This window comes from Mustelus asterias, chromosome 17, assembly GCF_964213995.1.
Source record: "Mustelus asterias chromosome 17, sMusAst1.hap1.1, whole genome shotgun sequence".
Lineage (NCBI taxonomy): Eukaryota > Metazoa > Chordata > Chondrichthyes > Carcharhiniformes > Triakidae > Mustelus > Mustelus asterias.
In genome coordinates this window covers 82,138,285-82,162,090 of record NC_135817.1, presented here as the reverse complement: position 1 = coordinate 82,162,090, position 23,806 = coordinate 82,138,285, and the positions used below count along the sequence as shown (strand labels likewise).

The 23,806-nt window shown below is 45.0% G+C and overlaps 1 protein-coding gene across 1 annotated transcript in view; it reads right to left on the bottom strand.

Moving 5' to 3' along the window:
• The window catches only part of ncam2a (neural cell adhesion molecule 2a), a 543,279-nt gene extending 531,342 nt beyond the window's left edge, over positions 1-11,937 (bottom strand). Inside the window, exons 1-2 of the mRNA XM_078231910.1 lie at positions 11,866-11,937; positions 9,818-9,967 (exon numbers count right to left, since the gene is read on the bottom strand). Coding sequence (XP_078088036.1) covers positions 9,818-9,967; positions 11,866-11,937 — 222 coding nt within the window. The remainder of the gene's footprint in view (positions 1-9,817; positions 9,968-11,865) is intronic.
• Positions 11,938-23,806: the final 11,869 nt, after the last annotated feature.

Genomic DNA, 23,806 nt, shown 5'->3' with positions numbered 1-23,806 from the left:
AATCCCAACCATGAGCAAGACAGGAAAATGTCCCCTCGCATGTCAGGCAGCTAAATGCACTTCCCCCAGCTAAGAAGTCTCTCAACACCAGGTTAAAGTCCAACAGGTTTATTTGGAATCATGAGCTTTCGGAGCACTGCTCCTTCATCAGGTGAGTGGAGAGGTAGGTTCACAAACAGGGCATTATACAGACAAAGACACAATTGCAAGATAATGGTTGGAATGCGAGTCTTTACAGGTAATCAAGTCTTTACAGGTACAGACAATGCGAGTGGAGAAAGGGATAATCACAGGTTAAATAGGTGTCAATTGTCTCAAGCCAGGATAGTTAGTAGGATTTTGCAAACCCAGGCAAAGTGGTGGGGGTTACACATAGTGTGACATGAACCCAAGATCCCAGCTGAGGCCGTCCTCATGCATGTGGAACTTGGCTATCAGTTTCTGGTCGGTGATTCTGCGTTGTGTGTCTTGAAGCTATACATTGGCAACACTGTAATCTTTGATACAGCCTGTGTATCCTCACAAAACGGACTTTGTTTCAGCGTCAATAAGACTACTGAGGAAAAAGGCAAAATACTGCAAATGCTGGGATCCGAAACAAAAACAGAAAATGCGAGAGATACTCAGCAGGTCTGACAGCATCTGTGAAGAGAGAATAGAACCAATGTTTTGAGTCAGGATGACCCTTCATCAGAGTGGAGAGTATAGGAAATCCCAGCATCCTACTTGACTGTGGGCTGAGTTACTGATCCCACACACGATCCATCACAAAGACCCCCCTACCTTTGTCTCCATAACATTGCCCCTTCTGCACCTGCCACATCTCATCGGAAACCCCCATTATGTCTTTGTCACCATCAGCCCTTGCCAGCTCCAATACTCTCCTGATGGCTGTCCATCCTTTGGTTTTGGTAAGGTTCAATCCATGCAAAACTCTGCTGCCTGCATCTTCTCCAAGTTCCAGTTACCCAGTCAAAGAACAAAGGACAAAGAACAAAGAAAATTACAGCACAGGAACAGGCCCTTTGGCCCTCCAGGCCTGCACCGAACATGATGTCCATCTGAACTAAAACCCCCTACCGTTCCGGGGACCATATCCCTCTATTCCCATCCTATTCATGTATTTGTCAAGATGCCCCTTAAAAGTCACTGCCGTATCTGCTTCCAATACCTCCCCCGACAGTGAGTTCCAGGCACCCACCACCCTCTGTATAAAAAAATTGCCTCGTACATCTCCTTTAAACCTTGTCCCTCACACCTTAAACCTATGCCCCCTAGTAATTGACTCTTCCACCCTGGGAAAAAGCTTCTGACTATCCACTCTGTCCATGCCCCTCATAATCTTGGAGAGTTCTATCAGGTTACCACTCAACCGCCATCGTTCCAGTCAGAACAAACCAAGTTTCTCCAACCTCTCCTCATAGTCACCCCAAAGTACACTGGTTTCAGATTATTCAATGTCTCAACTTAAAAATGTTCATCACTGCATTTAAATATTTCCAATGGTCGCACTGCTCCCTATCTTGTGGGCAGCACTCCCTAACCACTGTGGGCTGCTTGGTGGCACAGTGGTTAGCGCTCCTGCCTCACAGCACCAGAGACCCAGGTTCGATTCCGAGCTTGGGTCACTGGCTTTGCGGAGTCTTGCGCGAGTTTCCTCCGGGTGCTCCGGTTTCCTCCCACAGTCCGAAGGATGTGCTGGTTAGATTCATTGGCCATGCTAAATTCTCCCTCAGTGTACCCGAGCAGGCGCCAGAGTGTGGCGACTAGGGGATTTTCACAGTCACTTCATTGCAGTGTTAATGTAAGCCTACTTTTGACACAAATAAATAAACTTTGTAACTTCCTCTGGTGCTAGAACCTGCCCAATCTCTGCACTTTCCTAACTCCTTGCACATTCCACTAATCATTCCCTTCGCTTTCAGTGGTTGTGCCTGAGCTTCATCTAATGGAATTCCATCCTTAATCCCATCACGGCCTGTAAGGGGTTTCTTAAAACCCACCTCTTCTCCCAAGCTTTGGTTTGCCAATGGCACCCCTACACCTCACACCGACTCCAGCATTTCCCTCTCTTCAAATTCATTCTTGGGATGTGGATGTTCCTGGCTTGGCCAACATTCATTGTCCATCATCAATTGCCCTTGAGAAGATGGTGGTGAGCTGCCATCTTAAAATACTGCAGTCCATGATGTATAGGTACACCCGCAGTTCTGTTAGGCAGGGAATTCCAGGATTATGACCCAGCGACAGTGAAGGAACAGAGACATATCTCCAAGTCAGGATGAGGTACATGGCTTGGAAGGAAACTTGCAGGTGGTGGTGTTCCCATGCATCTGATGCCTTTGTCCTTCTAAGTGGTGGAAGTCACAGGGTTGGTAAATGCTTTCGAAGGAACTTTGGTGAGTTCCTGCAGTGCAACTTGAGTCAGTGGCGGAGTGGATGTCAATGGTGGCGGATGCGATGCCAATCAAACAGACTTCTTTATCCTGGATGGTGTCAAGCTTCTTGAGTGTTTTAGAATCGTAGAATCCCTACAGTGCAGAAGAAGGCCATTCATCCCATCGAGTCTGCACGGACCACAATCCAAACCAGGCCCTATCCCCATAACCCCATGCATTTACCCTAGCTAGTCCCCCTGACACTAAGGGGCAATTTAGCATGGCCAATCCACCTAACCCACACATCTTTGGACTGTGGGAGGAAACCAGATCACCCGGAGGAAACCCACGCAGACACAGGGAGAATGTGCAAACTCCACACAGACAGTGACCCAAGCTAGGAATCGAACCCGGGTCCCTAGCGTTGTGAGGCAGCAGTGCTAACCACTGTGCCACCGTGCCATTGTTTGGGCTGCACTCATCCAGGCAAGTGAAGAACATTTCATCACACTCCTGACTTGTGCCTTGTCAATGGTGGAGAGGGGAGTCAGGGGACCACTCTGACCTGCTGTTGTAGCTAGGGTATATATGGCTGGTCCAGTTCAGTTTCTGGTTAATGGCAACCCCCAGTATAGTGGGAATTCAATGATAGTAATGCCATTGGATGTCAAGGGGTGGTGGTTAAGATTCTTTCTAGTTGGAGATGGTACTTGTGTGCTGCAAATGTCACTTGCCATTTATTATCCCAAGCCTGAACGTTGTCCAGGTGTTTCTGCTGATGGACATGGACTGCTTCAGTATCTGAAGAGTTGTGAACATGAGAGCTGAACATTGTGCAGTCATCAGTGAACATCCGCACTTCTGACCGTATAGGGAAGGAACATTCATTGATGAAGTAACCAAAGTTGGTTGAGCCTAGGATATTTCTGTGCCTTCATGTTCCTTTTCCTTTACAGCTTTGTGAAGCCTCATGGTAATTTTTGTACACTATAGGTGGGCACAAATACAAGCTCTTGGATCTTTGGATACTGCTGCGGGATTTCTGATCCCACTAAAACTGACAAGTTGATAGACAGAAGCTCCGAGCGTACCAAACCTTGAGGTACTGCTTTGAAATGTCTGCTTGCATTGAGTGCTAAAGTTCTGCAATTGTACTGACAGGATTGAGTTTTTTTTCCTCATCTTTATATTGAGGAAATCGTGCTCAGAGAACACTGTCGTTCTGTTAAACACTCACACAGTCTACCTCCATTATTCAATGAGCAATGTGAAAAACATCTATTTTCCCATCCAGAAGCACACATTCCTGATCAGATATTCACGTCCATGCTTGTTGCACAGATGCTCTGTCTGTGGAGAAAGATCAATGTTCCTTCTGATGCTGAGGTGAAGAATGACACATGGGCACATCTCAATGATAATAACGAGCAAAGGGCTGGTGCAGTTTGTAAGCTGTCTCACTAACTCTCAGTGGAATTAATAGAACGGGGACTTTTATTTTCAGGTTGTGGCAAAGCAGTTCTTACAATTGGGAACACGGGGTAATTCAAAGCAGACCATTAAATCAGGTGCAGAAGACGCTGGGCACAAAGTTAAGATTTACCCTGCTAATCCCCCCTGTCACTCAGGAGCAATTTTAGCATGGCCAATCCATCTAACCTACACACCTTTGGACTGTGGGAGGAAACCGGAGCACTGGGAGGAAACCCACGCAGACACGGGGAGAATTCGCAAACCCCACACAGTCACCCAATCGGAATCGAACCCGGGTCCCTGGCGCTGTGAGGCAGCAGTGCCAACAACCGTGCCGCTGTGCCACTCATGCTAACCCAAGATAACGACTAAACTTTTGATTTAATTTATTATTGTCACGTGTATTAACATACAGCAAAAAGTATTGTTTCTTGCGCGCTATCCAGACAAAGCATACCGTTCATAGAGAAGGAAAGGAGAGAGTGCAGAATGTAGTGTTACAGTCATAGCTCGGGTGTAGAGAAAGATCAACTTAATGAAGAGATTGAATTGGAGCATTTTAGAGTGTTTAAAAGAGTTAGAATGATGTTTTAGAAGCATAGAACGAGAGTAAAAGACAGAATTAGAGGTTGTGCTGGGCACAGCTTGTAAGAAGTCACCTCACTCTGGCACCATCTTGGAAAAAAAGAGGGAGTGACGAGGCAAAAGAGGAATTTGAAAACGAGAATGAACATTTTAGAATTCTTGCCAGCACATCCTCCAATTCTATCTTTTACTCTCGTGAGAGAGCTCTTAAAACTCTACTCCAACTCCTTTAAACTTTCTGATAATCTTCTGATCTTTCTCCACACCCTAGCTGTGACTGTAATGCTACATTCTGCACCCTCTCCTTTCCTTCTCCCCGATATATTCTATGAATGGTGTGTTTTGTCAGCACAGTTTGCAAGAAACAATACTTTTCACTGTATCTCAACACATGACGATAATAAATCAAATCAATATCAGTGCTACCAAGATGACATTCAGCAATAACATGCTCACTGACGCTCAGTTTGGGTTCCTCCATGACCACTCGGCCTCAGACCTCACTACAGCCTCTGTTCAGTCATGGATGAAAGCTGAATTCCAGAGGCAAGGTTAGAGTGGCTGCCCGTTATCAAGGCAACTTCGATTGAGTATGGCATCAAGGAGCCCGAGTAAAATTGATGTTTATGGCAATTAAGGGAAAACTCTCCACTGGCAGGAGTCATACCTTGCATAAAGGAAAGTGGCTGTGGTTGTTGAAGGTCAAGCATCTCAGTCCCAGGGCATTGCTGCAGGTGCTCTGCAGGGAAGTGTCCTACACCCAACCATCCATCTTTAGCTGCTTCATCAGTGGCCAGCCTTCCCACATAAGCTCAGAAGTGGGGATGTTCCCTGATGATTGCACAATGCTCAGTAACTTCCATGGCTTCTCAAAGATGGAAGTTATCTGTGCCCACCTTTATAAATTTAGGATTTGGTAAGTAACATTCGCACTGCACAAGTGCCAGGCAATGACTATCTCCCACAAGAGAGAATCTAACATTCACTCCCTGATTTTCAAATTGACATCTTTATCACTGAATCCTCTACCATCAATATCCTGGGGGTTACTGATGTAGGGGGTTAGAATAGGCAAATAAAACACTGAACCATAGGTTTAGGAACACGAACAGATTACTGACTTAAGAGTGAATGATCTTGAACTATGGGAATGCTGATAAGGGCTGCTGCTATAAAACACAGCTCTATTTAACTAACAAGTACTTTTTAATCAGTCTTCAAGGCAGAAGTCCCTTCACCAAAATCCCTTTATTTACAAATCTAACAGCAGCGCACAGAGTGTTAGCAGTCTACCTCCCGGGGTGTCAGAGGAACCCACACTCCTGGTTAAATACAAGGCAAAGACTCCCTGATTAGCCCATCAACTGGATCCTGAATTAGGGATTTCATACTCCAATAGGCCAACCTCAATGGCCTGATTGAAGTCATTACACTTTTAATTCAAAAAACATGCATTTTGAATTGATGAAATGAATGTAGTTCGATTTTAAGGTTTTGTGAAGTTTCCGTCAATGACAAAATACAGCAGGGCTTGATGGGGAGATATAGCCAGTGCCTGAATTCCAGGGGACAATGGTTTCACTGAATGCAGTTTTGTTATCAGCAGTGGTCAGGAACAAGATGGCTACCAATGCCAATTTGCTGAATAAAGCTATACAGCTCCAAGCTGATAACACAGGTGGAAGGCAGACATAAGGGATTTCTCAGGGTCAGACGAGTGTCACATGGGTTCAATTCAGTGGGAATCATTCTCCCATCTCACTGTGCAGTGTCCCGTGTTGCTCAGCAACAGAAGGGAGGTGATGTCCATAATTAATAACAAATGAAATCCCATGAGGTCAAGATTTGTATTGTTATTGGCTGGAGTTAATGACAGGATGATTATTGACTGATTTGTATTAATGTTTACTGGATTATGCCCACCGGAAAGGTGGGAGAAATAATTTTGTAACTGTATAATTGTCCTTGCGAGGGCTTCATATCTCAGAATGATATCAGGCAGATAGCATCCTCTATCTGGAGTGCTGGGCTACTTTATATCATTCGCCCATTTGATCATCTGGTTAAATAAAGTCACTTCTTAAAATCAGTACACTGCGTTTAATGAGCCTTTATATTAGCTTAAATTTAGCAATACATAGCCTCGAGACAAAGACCTCAGTAACAGTTACCATTGACCAGAAACTGAACTGGACCAGCCATATAAATACTGTGGCAACAACATCAGGGCAGAGGAAGGAGTTCTGTGGAGAATAACTCACCTCCTGACTCCCCAAAGCCAGTTCACCATTGATGAGGCACAAGTCAGCAGGTGATGGAACATTCTCCACTTGCCTGGACGAATGCAGCTCCATCGTCAGTCAAGAAGCTTGACACCATCGAGGTCAAAGCAGCCCTCTTGAATGACATCCCATCCCCACCTTAAATATTCACTTCCTCCAACACCTGCAACAGTGTGCACCATCCGCAAGATGCACTGCAGTAACACACTGACCTTCCTTCGCCATCACCTTCCAAACCCATGATCCCTACCCCCCCTCCGAGAAGGACAATGCCAGCAGACACATGGGGACACCAGCACCTGCAGGATCCCCTCCAAGCCACTCAGCATCCTGACTTAGAAATATATCGCTGCTGTTCCTTCGCTGTCACTGGGTCAAAAACCTTGGAACTCACGTCCTAACAGCACTGTGGGTGTGCCTACGCCACATGGACTGCAGCGATTCAAGAAAGAAGCTCACCACCATCTTTTCGAGAACAATTAAAAATGAGAATAAACACTGACCTAGTCAGTGAAGCCCAAATCCCAGGAATGAATAAAGAAACTGTGAAACACACTGAAACATGTCTGAGGGACATGAGAAAACACCACATAAGTGTTCTCTTTCTTGGATTATAGATAAATCACTGATAAAATCAAGCAATTATTCAATCTGACATAAAATCATAAGATCTACAGATGATCAGTCACATTTCCAGCTGAATGCTCACAAGGGATAGATAAGGTTTGCAAGTCATTGATTACGTTTTCTCTACACGTGCTCTGATCAGAGTGAGGGATGGTGAGGCATTGATGGGTTTTTACTTTGCTCTTTATTTAGCATTCGGTGCTAAGTTCGCCTGGTCTCAGCTTTCATACAGCACAACATTCCTCCAATCTGAAAAGAACCACCTACCTTTACATAGCACCTTTAATACATTGAACAGGACACGACTTCATCGATGCATCATCAAAACTTGACTCTGAACCGCATAAAGACAGTTGAGCTAAAAGCTGGTCAGAAAAAGGTAGTTTTTAAGGAGTCTCTCAAAGGAGGAGAGAAAGAGAGAGAGACAGAGAGCATGAGATGTTTATAGAGGTTTACAGCATGGAAACAGGCCCTTCAACCCAACTTGTCCATGCCTCCCAGTTTTTACCACTAAGCTAGTCCCAATTGCCCGCATTTGACCGATATCCCTCTATACCCATCTTACCCATGTCACTGTCTCAATGCTTTAGAAGAGACAAAGGAGGGAATTTTACCATTTGGAGTCTAAGTGCCGAATCCGGGCGTCAAATAGATCCGAGCCCGGAACCCTCTTTCCAGCGCGCCCATACACGTTTTGCCGGCTCTGGCCCGATCCACGCTGTGGGCGGGGCTTAGCGCTGGCGTTCCGTTTGGAGCTCTGAACTGTGCGTGCGCAGTTCGAAAAAAATCTGACAGAGCGCGCCCGGGCGCGAAAGAAAGAAAAAGCAGAAAGTGGAGAGAGCGGCTCTCTGACGGTCGTCCTCTGGTCGGACGGAGGGTAGGGGGCGGTGGGAGGAGGAGAGGAGGTGTGATGTCTCATCCCCTGGGGGGGTGGGGGGGGGTTGGGAGGAGAGGAGGTGTGATGTCTCATCCTCTTGGGGGGGGCGGTGCGGGGGGTGGGAGGAGAGGGGGTGTGACTTATCATCCTCTGGTCGGGGGGGTTCCGCTGCCTGTCCGCGGACAATCCCTCCTGCCAGAGTGGACGTGCGGCCATGCCATCCCACGAAACCTTCAGGATGAAGCGATTCCTCACTAAGAAGATGAAGCAGAACCGGCAGATTCCACAGTGGATCCGCATGAAAACCAGCTACAAGATCAGTACAAGTCCAAGAGGAGACACTGGAGAAGGACCAAGCTGGGCCTGTAAAGGGATACACCATCACTGGTACACTACCAGCCACAACCATCTCTCCCGCTCTCTTGCCCCTGCAGGGAAGAGTAATCTGTGGCAGGCAGTTGAAGGCATGGCCTACTGTGATGGAGTGAAGGAAACGTTTACAGGAGATCAGAATTGGAGGAGTGTAGAGATTAAGAGAGAGAAAGTTGTAGAGCTGGGGAGAGATTACAAAGTTAGGGAGGGGGAGGTCAGGGACAGAGTTGAATAAAAGGATGAGGGCTGGAATTCTCCACCATGGGTGAGGTATTCCAGTCCCGCTGCAGTGAATGGAGATTTGGCTGAGCGCCAAATTCTCCGTTCTTGCTGGCAGTAGTGGCAAGAGCGGAGAATTCCAGCTGAGATTTTTACAATGTGCTCCCCAGTCTGCTTCAGATTAAACCTTCTATTTATGCAGAACTGTGTGATAGTCTTATTTCCCGAATCACTTTGGCCACACTGCCTTATGAGCCATGAATATGTATTCGTAGTTGTGGTGGACTTCAGTTGTGCCTTTGTCCTGCCTGGACCACCGTTGTGTGTTTATTATGCCTGGACACATCCCCTCCCGGTTCGGTTCCTCCCCTTGTCACCTAGTATAAAGGTGGCTGTCTCCCCCCCCTTGTTCAGTCCGGGTCGGTTACCTGTTGGGATGTGCTCCTGATTCTGTTATGAATAAAAGCCTACAGTTGTATTGGCACACAAGTAGTCTTTTGCCTAATTGACAGCGCATCAGTAGTTGTATTTAAGCCTGTGACGGCCATCAGCTTGTGTGAGAGAGACACCTGGGGCGGGACTAGAATGCTCTACAAGGGGAAGAATCCGCTCCACGTCTACTTTATCCATACCTTTTATCATCTTGTATACCTCAATTTGATCTCCCCTCATTCTTCTAAATTCCAGATAGTATCGGCCTAAACTGTTCAATCTCTCTTCATACGACAAACCCCTCATCTCTGGAATCAATCTAGTGAACCTCCTCTGAGCTGCCTCCAATGCCACTATACCTTTCCTCAAATACGGGAACCAAAACTGTGCACAGTACTCCAGGTGCGGCCTCACCAATGCCTTGTATAGTTGCAACAATACTTCCTTATCTTTATATTCTATTCCTTTAGCTATAACTGCCAACATTCCATTCCATTTTGAATGTTATGAAAACAAATGTCAATTGATGCACTGCAAGATCCCGCACACAGCAATGATACTGCACACATCACCTTTGTTTCTCCGTGATGTATTGCAGCAGGGTCCTGCAGCGGTAAAGCACCAATATCTGGAGGCTCCAGGGATCTCCAGGGATGGTTGGTAACCCCCAGGTTGGATGGAATGGTGGTAACGTTCTGAAAGTGGCCATCCAGCAGCTTAGACTAAATCCAGTGACGATGAGTAGAAATATAAAGGTGAAAAGCTGTCAGCTTTTTCCATTACCTTTTAATAATGTGAAACATCAAAGGAAAAAGCTGATTAACTGGAAATAACAGATGTAATTTCAAACAGGGCGAGAAGGCAATTACAGATGTGATTTAAATCATTTCCACGGCTGCTTGGGCTGAAGGAGTCCATGCTGTCTTTATTCCACATGCATAAGCATGTGTATAGGATTCCACACGATTTACAGCACAGAAAGAGGCCATTTAGCCCCATGCTGGTGCTTACCCGCCCCTGGAACCTCTTCCCATCTTTCCTCATCGAAATCTATCATTGTATCCCTCTATTTCCTTCTCCCACAAAAGCTTATCTAGCTTCCCCCTTAAATACGTCTATGGTATTCGCTTCACCCACTTCGTGTGGTAGTGAGTTCCACCTTCACACCACTTTCTGGGTGAAGATGTTTCTCTGAATTCCCGACTAGATTTCATGATGACTCTCCTATATCGATGGACTTCAGTTATGTTCTCCACCACAAGAGAAAACATTCTTTCAGTATCCCCTCTGTCAAGCCCTTTCATAATTTTAAACACCTTTATTAGGTGTTTAAAATTTACATTATCACCCTTCAGTCTTCTTTTTTCTAGGCTGAAGAAACTCAGCCAGTTTAACCTTTCCAGATATTCAGACACTCATTTATGATATATATGCCAACACTATAGCTAAGAAAGCCCACCAATGCCTCTACTTTCTCAGAAGACTAAGGAAATTTGGTATGTCAACTCCGACTCTCACCAACTTTTACAGATGCACCATGGAAAGCATTCTTTCTGGTTGTATCACAGCTCGGTATGGCTCCTGCTCTGCCCAAGACCGCAAGAAACTCCAAAGGGTCGTGAACAAAGCTCAGTCCATCACTCAAATCAGCCTCCCACCCATTGACTCTGTCTACACTTCCCGCTGCCTCGGCAAAGCAGCCAGCATAATTAAGGGCCCCACGCACCCCGGGCATTCTCTCTTCCATCTACTTCTGGTGGGAAAAAGATACAAAAGTCTGAAATTATGTACCAACCGACTCAAGGACAACTTATTCCCTGCTTCATCAGACTTTTGAATGGAGCTGCCTCGCATTAAGTTGATCTTTCTCTACATCCTAGCGATGATTGTAACATTACATTCTGCGCCCTTTCATTTCCTTCTCTATGAACGGTATGCTTTGTCTGTATAGCGCACAAGAAACAATACTTTTCACTTTATATTAACACCTGTGACAATAATAAATCAAATCAAATTGAAGACATTCATTTCTGATATCATTCTTGTAAATCTTCTGCACCTTCTCCAGTTCCTCCATACCCTTTTGGTAATATGATGACCAGAACAGCATGCAGCACCCTAAGTTGTCCTAACCAAGTGTTGATAAAGGTTCAGCGTTACTTCCCTACCTTTCAATTCTTTCCCGAGCGGCACGGTGGCACAGAGGTTAACGCCTCACAGCGCCGGGAACTCGGGTTCAATTCCTGGCTTTGGTCACCATCTGCGCGGAGTCTGCACGTTCTCCCCGTGTCTGCGTGGGTTTCCTCCGGGTGCTCCAGTTTCCTCCCGCAGTTCCAAAGATGTGCTGGTTAGGTGCAATGGCCATGCTAAATTCTCCCTCAGTGTACCCGAACAAGCGCCAGAGTGTGACGACTAGGGGATTTTCACAGTAACTTTGTTGCAGCGTTAGTGTAAGACTACTTGTGACACTCATAAATAAACTTAAACTTTACATTTCTATAAATCAAGCCGAGAGGGTGTTTGGCCTTATTTTTAACGGCCCAGCTAATCTGCGATGCAATATTTATTGCTGTATTTGTACTCTGAAACCTCTTTGTTCCTCTATCCAAATTAGACTTACATCTTTCAAGTAATAAGTGACCTTCTTATTCTTCCCACCAAAATATACTTCATTTGCAAATTGTTCGCCCATTCTGCAAGCTTATTCATGTTTCCCTTTAATTTGTTGCAGTACTCCTTCGTATTGACTTGCTCTCCCTCACCCCTCATTCCCCAATTTGGTGGTCATTAGCAAATTTAGAAACTGTAGTTTTGATTTCAAAGTCCAATTTGTTATTATAAGCAGCAGTGGTTCCGGCACTGATACCTTGTGGAACACCACTTCCCACCTTCAGCCACTCTGAAGAACTCTCCTCAACAATTACTCTCTGCTCTGTCTTCCACGTTTATATGCCTGCACAGGGAGATAAGCCAGTCAAATGGGTGGCACGGTGGCACAGTGGTTACCTCTGCTGCCTCACAGCTCCAGGGTCCTGGGTTCGATTCCCAGCTTGGGTTACTGTCTGTGCGGAGTCTGCACGTTCTCCCCGTGGCTGCGTGGGTTTCCTCCGGATGCTCCGGTTTCTTCCCACACTCCAAAGATGTGCAGGTTAGGTTGATTGGCCATGATAAGTTGCCCCTTAGTGTCCCGGGATGTGTATTTAGAGGGATTAGCAGGGTAAATATGTGGGGTTTCGGGGACAAGGCCTGGGTGGGACTGTTGTCAGTGCAGTCTTGATGGGTCGAATGGCCTCCTTCTGCACTGTAGGGATTCTATGATTCTCTGAAAATACTGTGACTTGTGCTCAAATTGACCTGATATCAAACTGGTGAACCTGATTGAAATAATCTACTTCCTTGTTAGTCCAAAGCCCATCATATCATGAGCCTCAATCCAATCTTCCTGAATATTGTCACTATATCGAAGAAAAAAGTGTTGACAATCCTAAATTGCATTAAGATAGACAAGTTTCCAGGGCTGGATGGGATCGATCCCAGGTTACTGCGGGAGGCAAGGGGAGAAATAGTTGGGGCCTTAAGAGATATCTTCACATTCTCTTTGACCACAGGCAAGGTTCCAGAGGACTGGAGAATAGCCAATGTTGTTCCCTTGTTTAAGAAAGGAAGCAGGGATAATCCAGGAAATTATAGGCCGATGAGTCTGACATCAGTGGTGGGGAAACTTTTGGAGAAGATAATGAGGGGCAGGATAAATGCACATCTGGAGAAAAATGGACTAGTTAGTGACAGGCAGCACAGCTTTGTACAGGGAAGGTCATGTCTCACCAAGTTGATTGAGCTTTTTGAAGAAGTGACAAAAATAATTGATGAGGGAAGGGCTGTGGATGTAGTTTATATGGACTTTAGTAAGGCGTTTGACAAGATCCCACATGGCAGACTGGTACAAAAGCTAAAATCACATGGGATCTGGGGTGGACTGGCTATTTGGACACAGAATTGGCTTGCGTATACAAGACAAAGAGGAGCGATGGAAGGATGTTTTTCAGAATAGAGATCTGTAGCTGGTGGTGTTCCACAGGGATCAGTGCTGGGACCTCTGTTGTTTGTAGTATATATAAATGATGTGGAGGAAAATGTGGGGGGTATGATTAGTAAGTTTGTGGATGACACAAAGATTTGTTGAGTTGCTGATAGTGCCGGGGATTGTCAGAGGATACAACAGGATATAGATAGATTGGAAGCTTGGACACAGAAATGGAGTTTAATCTGGACAAATGCGAGATGATGCATTTTGGAGGATCAAATTTACGTGTGAATTATACTGTAAATGGCAGAACCCTTAGTAATGTTAACATACAGAGAGATCTGGGCGTGCAGGTCCATAGTTCCCTGCCAACAAAAGTGGCAACATAGGTGGCCAAGGTGATTCAGAAGGCATATGGCATGCTTGACTTCACCGGCCGTGGCACTGAATACAAGAGTAAGCAAATCATGTTGCAGCTATATAAAATCTTGTTAAGGCCGCATTTGGAGTATTGTATGCAGTTCTGGTTGCCACACTACCAGAAGGATGTGGAAGCTTTGGAGAGAGTGCAAAGAAGGTTCACCAGGATGTTGCTTGTTGTTGTTGGCTTTGAGGAAATGTTGCATAAACTAGAATTATTTTCACTGGAAAGATGGAGGCTGAGGGGAGACTTGATAGAGGTCTACAAAGGTATGAGAGGCATAGACAGGTTGGATAGTCAGAGACCTTTTCCAAGGGTGGAAGTGTCATTTACAAGGGGGCACAGGTTCAAGGTAAGAGGGGGAAAGTTTAAGGGAGATGTGCGGGGGATGTTTTTCACACAGAGTGGTGGGTGCCTGGAATGTGCTGCCAGAGGAGGTGGTGGAAGCAGGCACATTAGCAACATTTAAGAGGCATCGGGATGGGTACATGAATAGGAAAGGAATAGAGAGACATGGACCGAGTAAGGACAGAAGATTCTTTTTTAGTTTAGTTAGGTCATCATGAATCGCATCGGCTTGAAGGGCCGAAGGGCCTGTTCCTGTGCTGCACTTTTCTTTGTTCTTTTGTTCTTTGAATGTATATAATATATATATATATTAAAGACAAGAGGGGGCCATTGATCTTTAAGCTTGTTCTGTCATTCAGTTACGTCATGGCTGATCTGTAATTTAATCCAATTGACCCATCTTGGTTCACTAATCTTCAATATCCTCGCCGAATAAGCATCCATCCATTTCAGTTTTTAAACTTTCACTTGTTGTCCAGGCTCGATAGCAGTGGTGAGGTACAGGGAGGTTTTCCAAGTTTATACTGTGAAGAAATACTTTCTGACATCACCCCTGAATGGTCTGACTCTAATTTTAAGATTTTGTCCCCTTGTTCTCCTTTAACCATCTTAAACACCTCAATTAAAGTTAAAATTAAATTATATTTATTAGTCACAGGAAGGCTTCCATGAACACAGCAATGAAGTTACTGTGAAATTCCCCTAGTTGCCACACTCTGGCGCCTGTTCGGGTCAATGCATCTAACCAGCACGTCTTTCAGACCGTGGGAGGAAACCGGAGCACCCGGAAGAAACCCACACAGACACGGGGAGAACGTGCAAACTCCATTCAGACAGTGACCCAAGCTGGGAATCAAACCCAGGTCCCTGGCGCTGTGAGGCAGCAGTGCTAACCCACTGTGCTACCGTGATCACCAATCTCCTTCTACACACAAGGGAAGTACAAGTCTCCACTTGAAAGCTAATTCAACCCTTTTTCATTTGGGTATAATTCTGGGAAATTTGTGGAGCACATCATCCAGGGTCGGTATGGCATCCAGAAAACTCCTGCTGAGGTCTAACTTTAAATATGTGGAATTATGGGGATAGGGCCTGGCTAAGGTGCACTGGCCGGAATTTTACCAGCACGCTCGCCCTGATTCCAGTGGCGGGCGAGGCTCGGAGAATGGCATTCTCCGCTGGCCTCGGACCGGATCGTACGAACCTTGGGCAGATGTACTGGTAAAATTCCGCCCACTGTAAGAGAGTCAGTTCAGACTCAATGGGCCGAAAGGCCTCCTTCTGCACTGTAGAGATTCTATGATTCCATGATAGGAATTTATAACTATAAATTCTGCATATTTCGTAATCCAGCCTCCTTCAGATAAAAAACAACATTCAAATTGACTTTTTTTTGTTAATTGGCCACTAGATTTTAATGATTTTTGAGCAGCGACCCCTCCCTCTCCACCCCCCCTGCACCCCCAATTCTCTCTGTTTCTGTACGGTTCTCACTATTTAGGAAATGACCTGATGTATTTTTCTCAGGTTCAAAGTGGATAACCTCTGAGAGGGATATCCATGCTGCTGTGTTTGCACCGAGCTAAGTATTTCAGCTAATTTTGAAGAGTGCCCAGGAAACAATCCCAGAAACATCCTCAGCTCATTTCGCTCCTGCACATGATATAAATTTCCCCGCTTCTTGCCTTTGGGAGGCAGTGAATAAAAACACACCAGACTTTGTTTTAGGCTTTAACTGCTGCACAAATTTATGGAGCAATAACAGAACAAGCAAATAGCCGCGATAAGACTCCATATATTCCACAGGCATCGTAAGATTAGCGACTCACTTGTGTAGGGAAACAAAAAAAATCACAGTGCTGTGTTAAACTATGCTAGAAGGGGCAATGTCTTCATGTGAAAATTCCCATCTTTGTTTTCGCATTTGTCTTTATCTCAGTAAGCTCCTCTTGTCCTACAACACTTTAACTTTGTTTCATTTTTCCAATTCTGGCCTCTTGTGCATCTCTGCTTCTCTCCTTTAAGACATTTCTTAAAGTCCACCTCTTTTGGTCAGCTGGCGTAGTACCTACTTATTTTTTTATTCATTGTGGGACATGGGCGTCGCTGGCTGGGTCAGCATTTATTGCCCATCCCTTGCTGCCCTTGGAGGCCAGTTGAGAGTCAACCACATTACTGTGACTCTGGAGTCATATGTAGGCCAGACCAGGTAAGAACGGTAGATTTCCTTCCCTAAAGGACATTCGTGAATCAGATGGGTTTTTCCGACAATCAACAATGGTTTCATGGTCATCATTGGATATTTAATTCCAGATATTTTTTATTGAATTCAAATTCCACCATCAATTATGCACCAGGATCTCAATAATTGCTTGAATGCACTCCTGTGTAGCCCCTTTGTGACGCTGTGCCATGTGAGAGGTGTTATATAAATTCAAAGAGTTGTAGTTGTGGAGCAAGTAATCTTGTGGAAAACTGTGCTGCATTGGAGATAGTTCAGTTACAAGTGGGAGAGAGTAGTGGTTCGCACTCCTGCCTTGCAGTGCCAGGGGGTCGGGTTCAGTTCTGGCCTTCGGTGACGGTCTGTGTGGGAGTTTGTACATTGTCCCCATGTCTGCGGGGTTTTTCTCCAAGTGCTCCTGTTTGCTCGGACAGCCAAAGATGTGCGGGTTAGGATTGGCCATGTTAAAATTGCCCAAAGTGTCCAAAGGTGTGAAGGTTTGGGGAATTAGTAGGGCAAACATGTGGGGTTACTGGATGGGGCATGGGTGAGATGCTCTATCGGACAGTCGGTGCAGATTCAATGGGCCGAATGGCCTCCTTCAGCTCTATAGGAATTCTATTATTTTTGAATAACTGCAGAGACGTTGAACACTAAGTTAGGCACACTAAGCTAGGCTCACAGAATTAAACTTGTTTACAGTGGTGATAAAAAAGATTGAGATAGGGCATGGTCCAGATCTATAAAATGCTGAAAGTCGCAGAGAAAGTAGATGCAAGCAGTCTCTTTAATTTAAACGGTTATTGCTGACCGAGAGAACATGAGTACTAAATTAAGGAGCTTCAAACGAGACCGCAGATTAGAAGAGTTTTTTATCCCCCCACAGATTAGCAGATCCTTGCAAAAGCAGGTTAATGCTCCGCCAATTAACTCTACACCAAAGGAGCTGCTGGAACATCTGGCAAAGAATGGAACTGAGCACGATAAAGATGAGTAGACACAGAAATGATCAATTGCTCGGCAGATTCCTATGGTTCCAACACTGTTGGGGCCATGCAACAGATGATCAGTAGAATATGTTCAAGGCTGAAGAAGACAGGGTGGAATATTGCTCTGTGCTTAGGAGTTTTACAGAGGTATCTTGGATGGAATCAGTACAGATGTATTCCAGTTGTTTTACTCGTTACTCAAACTCTGAAGAATACCTTTAGCTGAAAGTATCCAGTTCTGGTTCGGGTCATCAAAATGAAAAACTCTCTCTCTACAGATGTTGGCTGGCCTGTCTTTCTGAGGGGTTCAGTTTGATAGAATCCCCACAGTGCAGAAGGAGGCCATTTGGCTCATCGAGTCTGCACCGACTCTCTGAGAGTATCTTAACCAGGAACTTTCCCCCGCCTAGCCCCATGACCTTACACATTTACCATGGCCAATCCATCTAGCCTTGACATCTTGGGACATTAAGGGATAATTTAGTGTGGCCAATCCAGTTAAACCTGCACATCTTTCGGACTGTGGGAGGAAACCAGGGCACCTGGAGGAAACCCACGCAGACACGGGGAGAATGTGCAAACTCCACACAGGTGGTCACCCGAGGTTGGAATTGAGCCCGGGTCCCAGGCACTGAGAGGCAGCAGTGCTAACCACTGTGCCACCATGCCATCCATGCCATTTGACGACAATTACTGATTCTTTGGAACTGCCTCACACGTTCTTTCTCTGCTACTTGTCCCACTTATCTTCTGCCTTGTCTTGAAAGCAGTGGCTCCTGAGATATGTCCATGGTTTGACAGGCTGCTGATTCTCAGTCAGGAATCCATTTGTCACGGCCAGGTTTGGACAGTGAGTGAAAGTATTGCTGTGATTTATGGGATGTGCAATTTGACCTGGATTTCAGGACTGCAGTTAGGAAGCAAAACAAAGCTGACTTACTTGCATCCTTCGATGGCCAAGCAAGCAGAAGGAAATGGAAGAATCAATTGTTGACCATCCATTTCTTGCCGAAAAATAGGCAACCAATAGAGGAAAATCTTGTGAGAACCTTAGACTCCTGATTGACCTCAATTGCGACGGCACGGTGGCACAGTGGTTAGCACTGCTACCTCACAGTGCCAGGGACCCGGCTCAGTCACTGTCTATATGGAGTTTGCACACTCTCCCCATGTCTGGGTGGGTTTCCTCCAAGTGCTCCGGTTCCCTCCCACAGTCCAAAAATGCGCAAGTTAGGTGAATTGGCCATGCTAAATTCTCCTTCAGTGTACCCGAACAGGTGCCGGAGTGGAGCAACTAGGGGATTTTCACAGTAACTTCATTGCAGTGTTAATGTAAGCCTCATAGTGACTGATAAATAAACTTTTTTCATTCAAATATTGGGCAGAGATTTAGATGGGCTCCCACCCAAAGCAGGCTGAAAAGAAGGTTGTTTAAATTGCCATGATCCTTGACTAGACTGTACATTTTTAATAAGATTCAGCTATGGGTCAATAATGTTTTTGTTAAAGTGGACAGAGTTTGAGATCCAAAACAATGACAAAGAGAATAAAACTACAAGATTCTGTGGGTTTTTAGCAAAGTAAAACTTTGCTATACAAGGTCAGTAATTTAGAAAGATAGAAAATAGAAGCAGTAGGCCATTTGGCCCTTCAAGCCTGCTCCGCTCTTGATTATGATCATTGTTGATCATCCAGCTCAGTAAGCTGTTCTCGCTTTTTCCCCTATATCCTTTGATCCCTTTAGCCCCAAGAGCTATATCTAACTCCTTCTTGAAAATATACAATGTTTTGGCCTCAACTGTTTTATGTAGTAATGAATTCTACAGGCTGACCACTCTGGATGAAGAAATTTCTCTTCATCTCGGTACTAAATGGTTTACCCGCTATCTTTAGACTGTGACCCCCTGGGGTTCTGGACGACCCCCCCCCCCCCCCCCCCCCCCCCGCCGCCACCATCAGGAACATCCTTCCTGCATCTACCCTGTCTGGTCCTGTTAGAATTTTATAAGTCTCTATGAGATCCTCTCTCATTCTTCTGAACTGCAGCGAATGCAATTCTAACTGATTCTATCTCTCTTCATATGTCAGTCCCACCATCTCACCTGATGAAGGAGCAGCACACTGGAAGCTCGTACTACCAAATAAACCTGTTGGACTTTAACCCGGTGTTGTGAGACTACTTAATCTGCCCACCCCAGTCCAACGCCGGCAACTCCACATCATCCCAAGAAACAGTCTGGTAAAACTTCTCTGCACTCTCTCTACAGCAAGAACATCCTACCTCAAATAAGGAGACCAAAATGGCATACAATATTTCATGTGTGGTCTCACCAAGGCCCTGTATAACTGCAGCAAGACATCCCTGCTCCTGTACTTAAATCTTCTCGCTATAAGGGCAACATACCATTTTACTTCCTCACTACCTACAACACCGACATGCTTACTTTCAGCAACTAAGGACATCCAGGTATCATTGCACATTCCCCTCTCCCAATCTATAGCCATTCTGATAATAATTTGCCTTCCTGTTTTTGCTACCAAAGTGGATAACCTCATATTCATCCACGTTATACCGCACAGCTGCCATGCATTTGCCCACTCACTCAACTTGTCCAAATCACAATGAAGGATCTCTGTATCCTCCTCACAGCTGACCCTCCCACCCAACTTTATGTGATTTGCAAATTTGGAGATATTACATTTAGTTCCCTCAATTAAATCATTAGTATACATTGAGAATAGCTGGGGTCCCATCACTGACCTCTGCTGTTGCTGACCATGCCTTTCGTTGTCTAGGCCCTAAATTCTGGGATTTACTTTCTTAACTCACCTCTCCATCATTTCCCTCTTCTCTTTTTGATTGCTCTGTAAAACCCACAGAATATTGGCTGTGGTTCACCTCTGAGTCAAAAGATCGATACAAAGAAAATCCAGGACGATATGGAGGTCAGAGGTGCTTACCTTTGGATGAGATGTTAAACTGAAACCCAGTCTGCCTTCTCATTAAATGTAAAAGTTCCCATCACACTAAGAAAGGCAGGGAAGATCTCTCTGGTTTACTGGCCAATATTTATTCCTCAACGAACCCCCAAAATAAACAGGTTATTAGATCATTTCTCTTATTGCCATTAGCGCGAGCAGGTTACACATCATTTGACTGCCACACTACAACAGTGACTGAACTGCCAAAGTATATCTTTGATGTAAATTGCATTGGGACGTCCAAAATCACAGAATATGTCTTTTAAAGTTTATTTATTAGTCACAAGTAAGGCAATAGAGTTACTGTGAAATTTTCCTCGTCGCCATAACCCGGCGCCTGTTCGGGTCAATGCACCGAACCAGCACATCTTTCAGAATGTGGGAGGAAATTGGAGGAAGCCCTCGCAGACACGGGGAGAATGTGCAAACTCCACACAGGCAGTGTCCCAAGCCGGGAATCGAACCCGGGTCCCTGGCGCTGTGAGGCAGCAGTGCTAACCACTGTGCCACCGTGCCGCCCAGCAAATTTGCCCGAGTGGGCAAATGCACGGCAGGTGCAATATAATGTGGATAAATGTGAGGTTATTCACTTTAGAAATGTCGCACTTCTTTCTTACTGTTTTATCTCTTTGACCAAACTTTGGTTACCTGTCCTAATGTGAACACATTGGAGAGGGTGCGCAAGAGGTTTACAGACATGAGCCCGTGGATAAGAAACTTCAGTTATGAAGATGAATTGGAGACTGTCCTTCTTGGAGAGGAGAAGACGAAGAGGATTTGATTTGATTTATTATTGTCACATGTATTAACATACAGTGAAAAGTATTGTTTCTTGCGCACTATACAGACAAAACATACCGTTCATAGGGGAGGAAAGATGAGAAGTGCAGAATGTAATGTTACAGACATAGCTAGTGTGTAGAGAAAGATCAACTTAATGCGAGGTAGGTCCATTCTAAAGCATGATGGCAGCAGGGAAGAAGCTGTTTTTGAGTCGGTTGGTACGTGATCTCAGACTTTTGTATTTTTCTCCCGACGGAAGAAGGTGGAAGAGAGAATGTCCGGGGTGCGTGGGGTCCTTGATTATGCTGGCTGCTTTGCAGAGGGAAGTGTAGACAGAGTCAATGGGTGGGAGGCTAGTTTGAGTGTTGGACTGGGCTTCATTCACGACCTTTTGTAGTTCCTTGCGGTCTTGGGCACAGCAGGAGCCATACCAAGCTGTGATACAACCAGAAAGAATGCTTTCTATGGAGCATCTGTAAAGGTTGGTGAGAGTTGTAGCGAACATGCCAAATTTCCTTAGCCTCCTGAGAAAGTCGAGGCGTTGGTGGCTTTCCTAACTATAGATTTGATAGAGGTTTTCGAACTCATGTGGGAGCGGGACAGAGTAGATTGGGAGAAACTGTCTCTGTTCGTAAAAAGGATTGAGAATGAGAGGGCACAGATCTCAAGTGATTTGCAAAAGAAGCAATTGTGATGTGAGTAATAAAAATATTTTTCACACAGCGACTGGTTTGGGTCTAGAATGCACTACCTGGAAGTGTGACAGAGACAGGTTCCATTGAGGCATTTAAGGAGTTACTAGATGATTATTTGAATAGAAACAAAGTGCAGGGGTACGGGGAAAAGCAGGAGTATGGCACTAAGCTGTAGCTATCATTCGGAGAGCCTGTGCAGTCACGATGGGCCAATTTGCCTCATTTTGCACTGCAACAATTCTGTGATTCTGTGAATGCCTCCTGCTTTCCCCAATGTTGCAACTTGGCATATATGACCCCAGACATTCTCTCTTCCACCTTCTTCCATCGGGAAAAAGATACAAAAGTCTGAGATCACGTATCAACCGACTCAAGAACAGCTTCTTCCCTGCTGCCATCAGACTTTTGAATGAACCTACCTTATATTAAGGTTGATCTTTTTCTACATCCTAGTTATGACCATAACACTACATCCTGCACCCTCTCCTTTCCTTCTTGCCTATGTACTCTATGAACGGCATGTTTTGTCTGTATAGCGCGCAAAAAACACTATTTTACACTGCATCCCAAAACATGTGACAATGATGAATCAAATTTAATCAAATCTAATCTAATCTTATTACATTTGAGGTGCTATATAAATGTAAGTTGTTGTGGCTGAGTGGACATAAGCAGTTGCCCTTAAAATGCCCATTGGAGGTCACTTGGAAAGGTAAGCCTTTTCCCTTTGTAAAAGCAATTTTCAGTGACTTGGGAGAATATGAATACTTCCTGCTTACAACCTGCTGGTAAGAATCAGCTGCGGCCCAAGTTGTTCAGGTCTCCCAACTCCCAAGATGATTGCGAGAAGATCCAAAAGCAGCGGTAACATCCAACACCAGCAATTCAACAAGGCAGCCATCGCTTGTTGTGTCATTTTTGAGTTGAGGTGGAGATGCTGGCGTTGGACTGGGGTGGGCACAGTAAGAAGTCTCACAACACCAGGTTTCGGAGCGCTCCTCACCTGATGAAGGAGCAGCGCTCTGAAAGCTCGTGATTCCAAATAAACCTGTTGGACTTTAACCTGGAGTTGTGAGACTTATTCCTATTTTTGAGTTGGACATCAGAGCAAGGTGCAACGTAGGCAATTAAGCAAAAGGCAAGTGCAAGAAATAAGCTGCTCGTTATTTCCTCATTGCATGAAACCCAATATTTTAATAGCTAAATATCATCATTAGATTCCTATAAATAGTTTGCCTGTGCTAATCAATTAGGCAGTGGGTCCATTTGAGCTAATGATATTGCATAAAAACTGACAAGACTCAGTGTGCAAACAAGACGAAAAACCCAATTACCTTACACAATATATGGAGCAAATGAACATTTGACTTAAGCTGTGAGGCAGCAATTCAATTAAAACTTTCATCAGATTTGCAGGAGCCCCTTCTCTGACTTCAGAAATTTGTATGTGTGCGTGTGTGCGTGTGTGCGTGCGTGTATTTGCATATCCAGATATTCCTCTGAAATGGAACTTATTGTTCCTTTTGTCTCCTTTGCATCAGAACTGACACTGAAACAGAAAGAGGCTGTAAGCCTATGACAGGAGTGTGCTGCCCCATTTAAGGCCAATAATGGAACGTAGATGTATCGAGCTTACGTGGAGAAATCCAGTTCCAGATGGGAGTGAATTGCTCCCTCTCACCTCCTACATGCACCATGATTGACTGGAGATGAATATGACCATCATTTTATTAGAGACTGAAAAGACCATTTATGTTCTTTGACCGTGCGAGATGGTTAAGTAAACTGCAGGTATCATTCTAATCACATTCGAATGCCATTTGGCTCGTGAGTAGAACGTATAAAAAAAATACAATAGAAACACAATTATTCAAGCTGAGCCAGAGATTTAATTAGAATGATTCCGAGGCAGAAGCATTGACTGCGGAAACAGGTTAATTCTCAGGAAGGAAACAACTGGGCAGTCGGATTCAGAAATCATGTGAAGAAAGAACAGTACAGCACAGGAACAGGCCCTTCAGCCCATCAAGCCTGCGCCGACACATGACAGCTTTCTAATCTAAAGACCTTTTGCCTCGACACGGTCTGTATTCCTCTA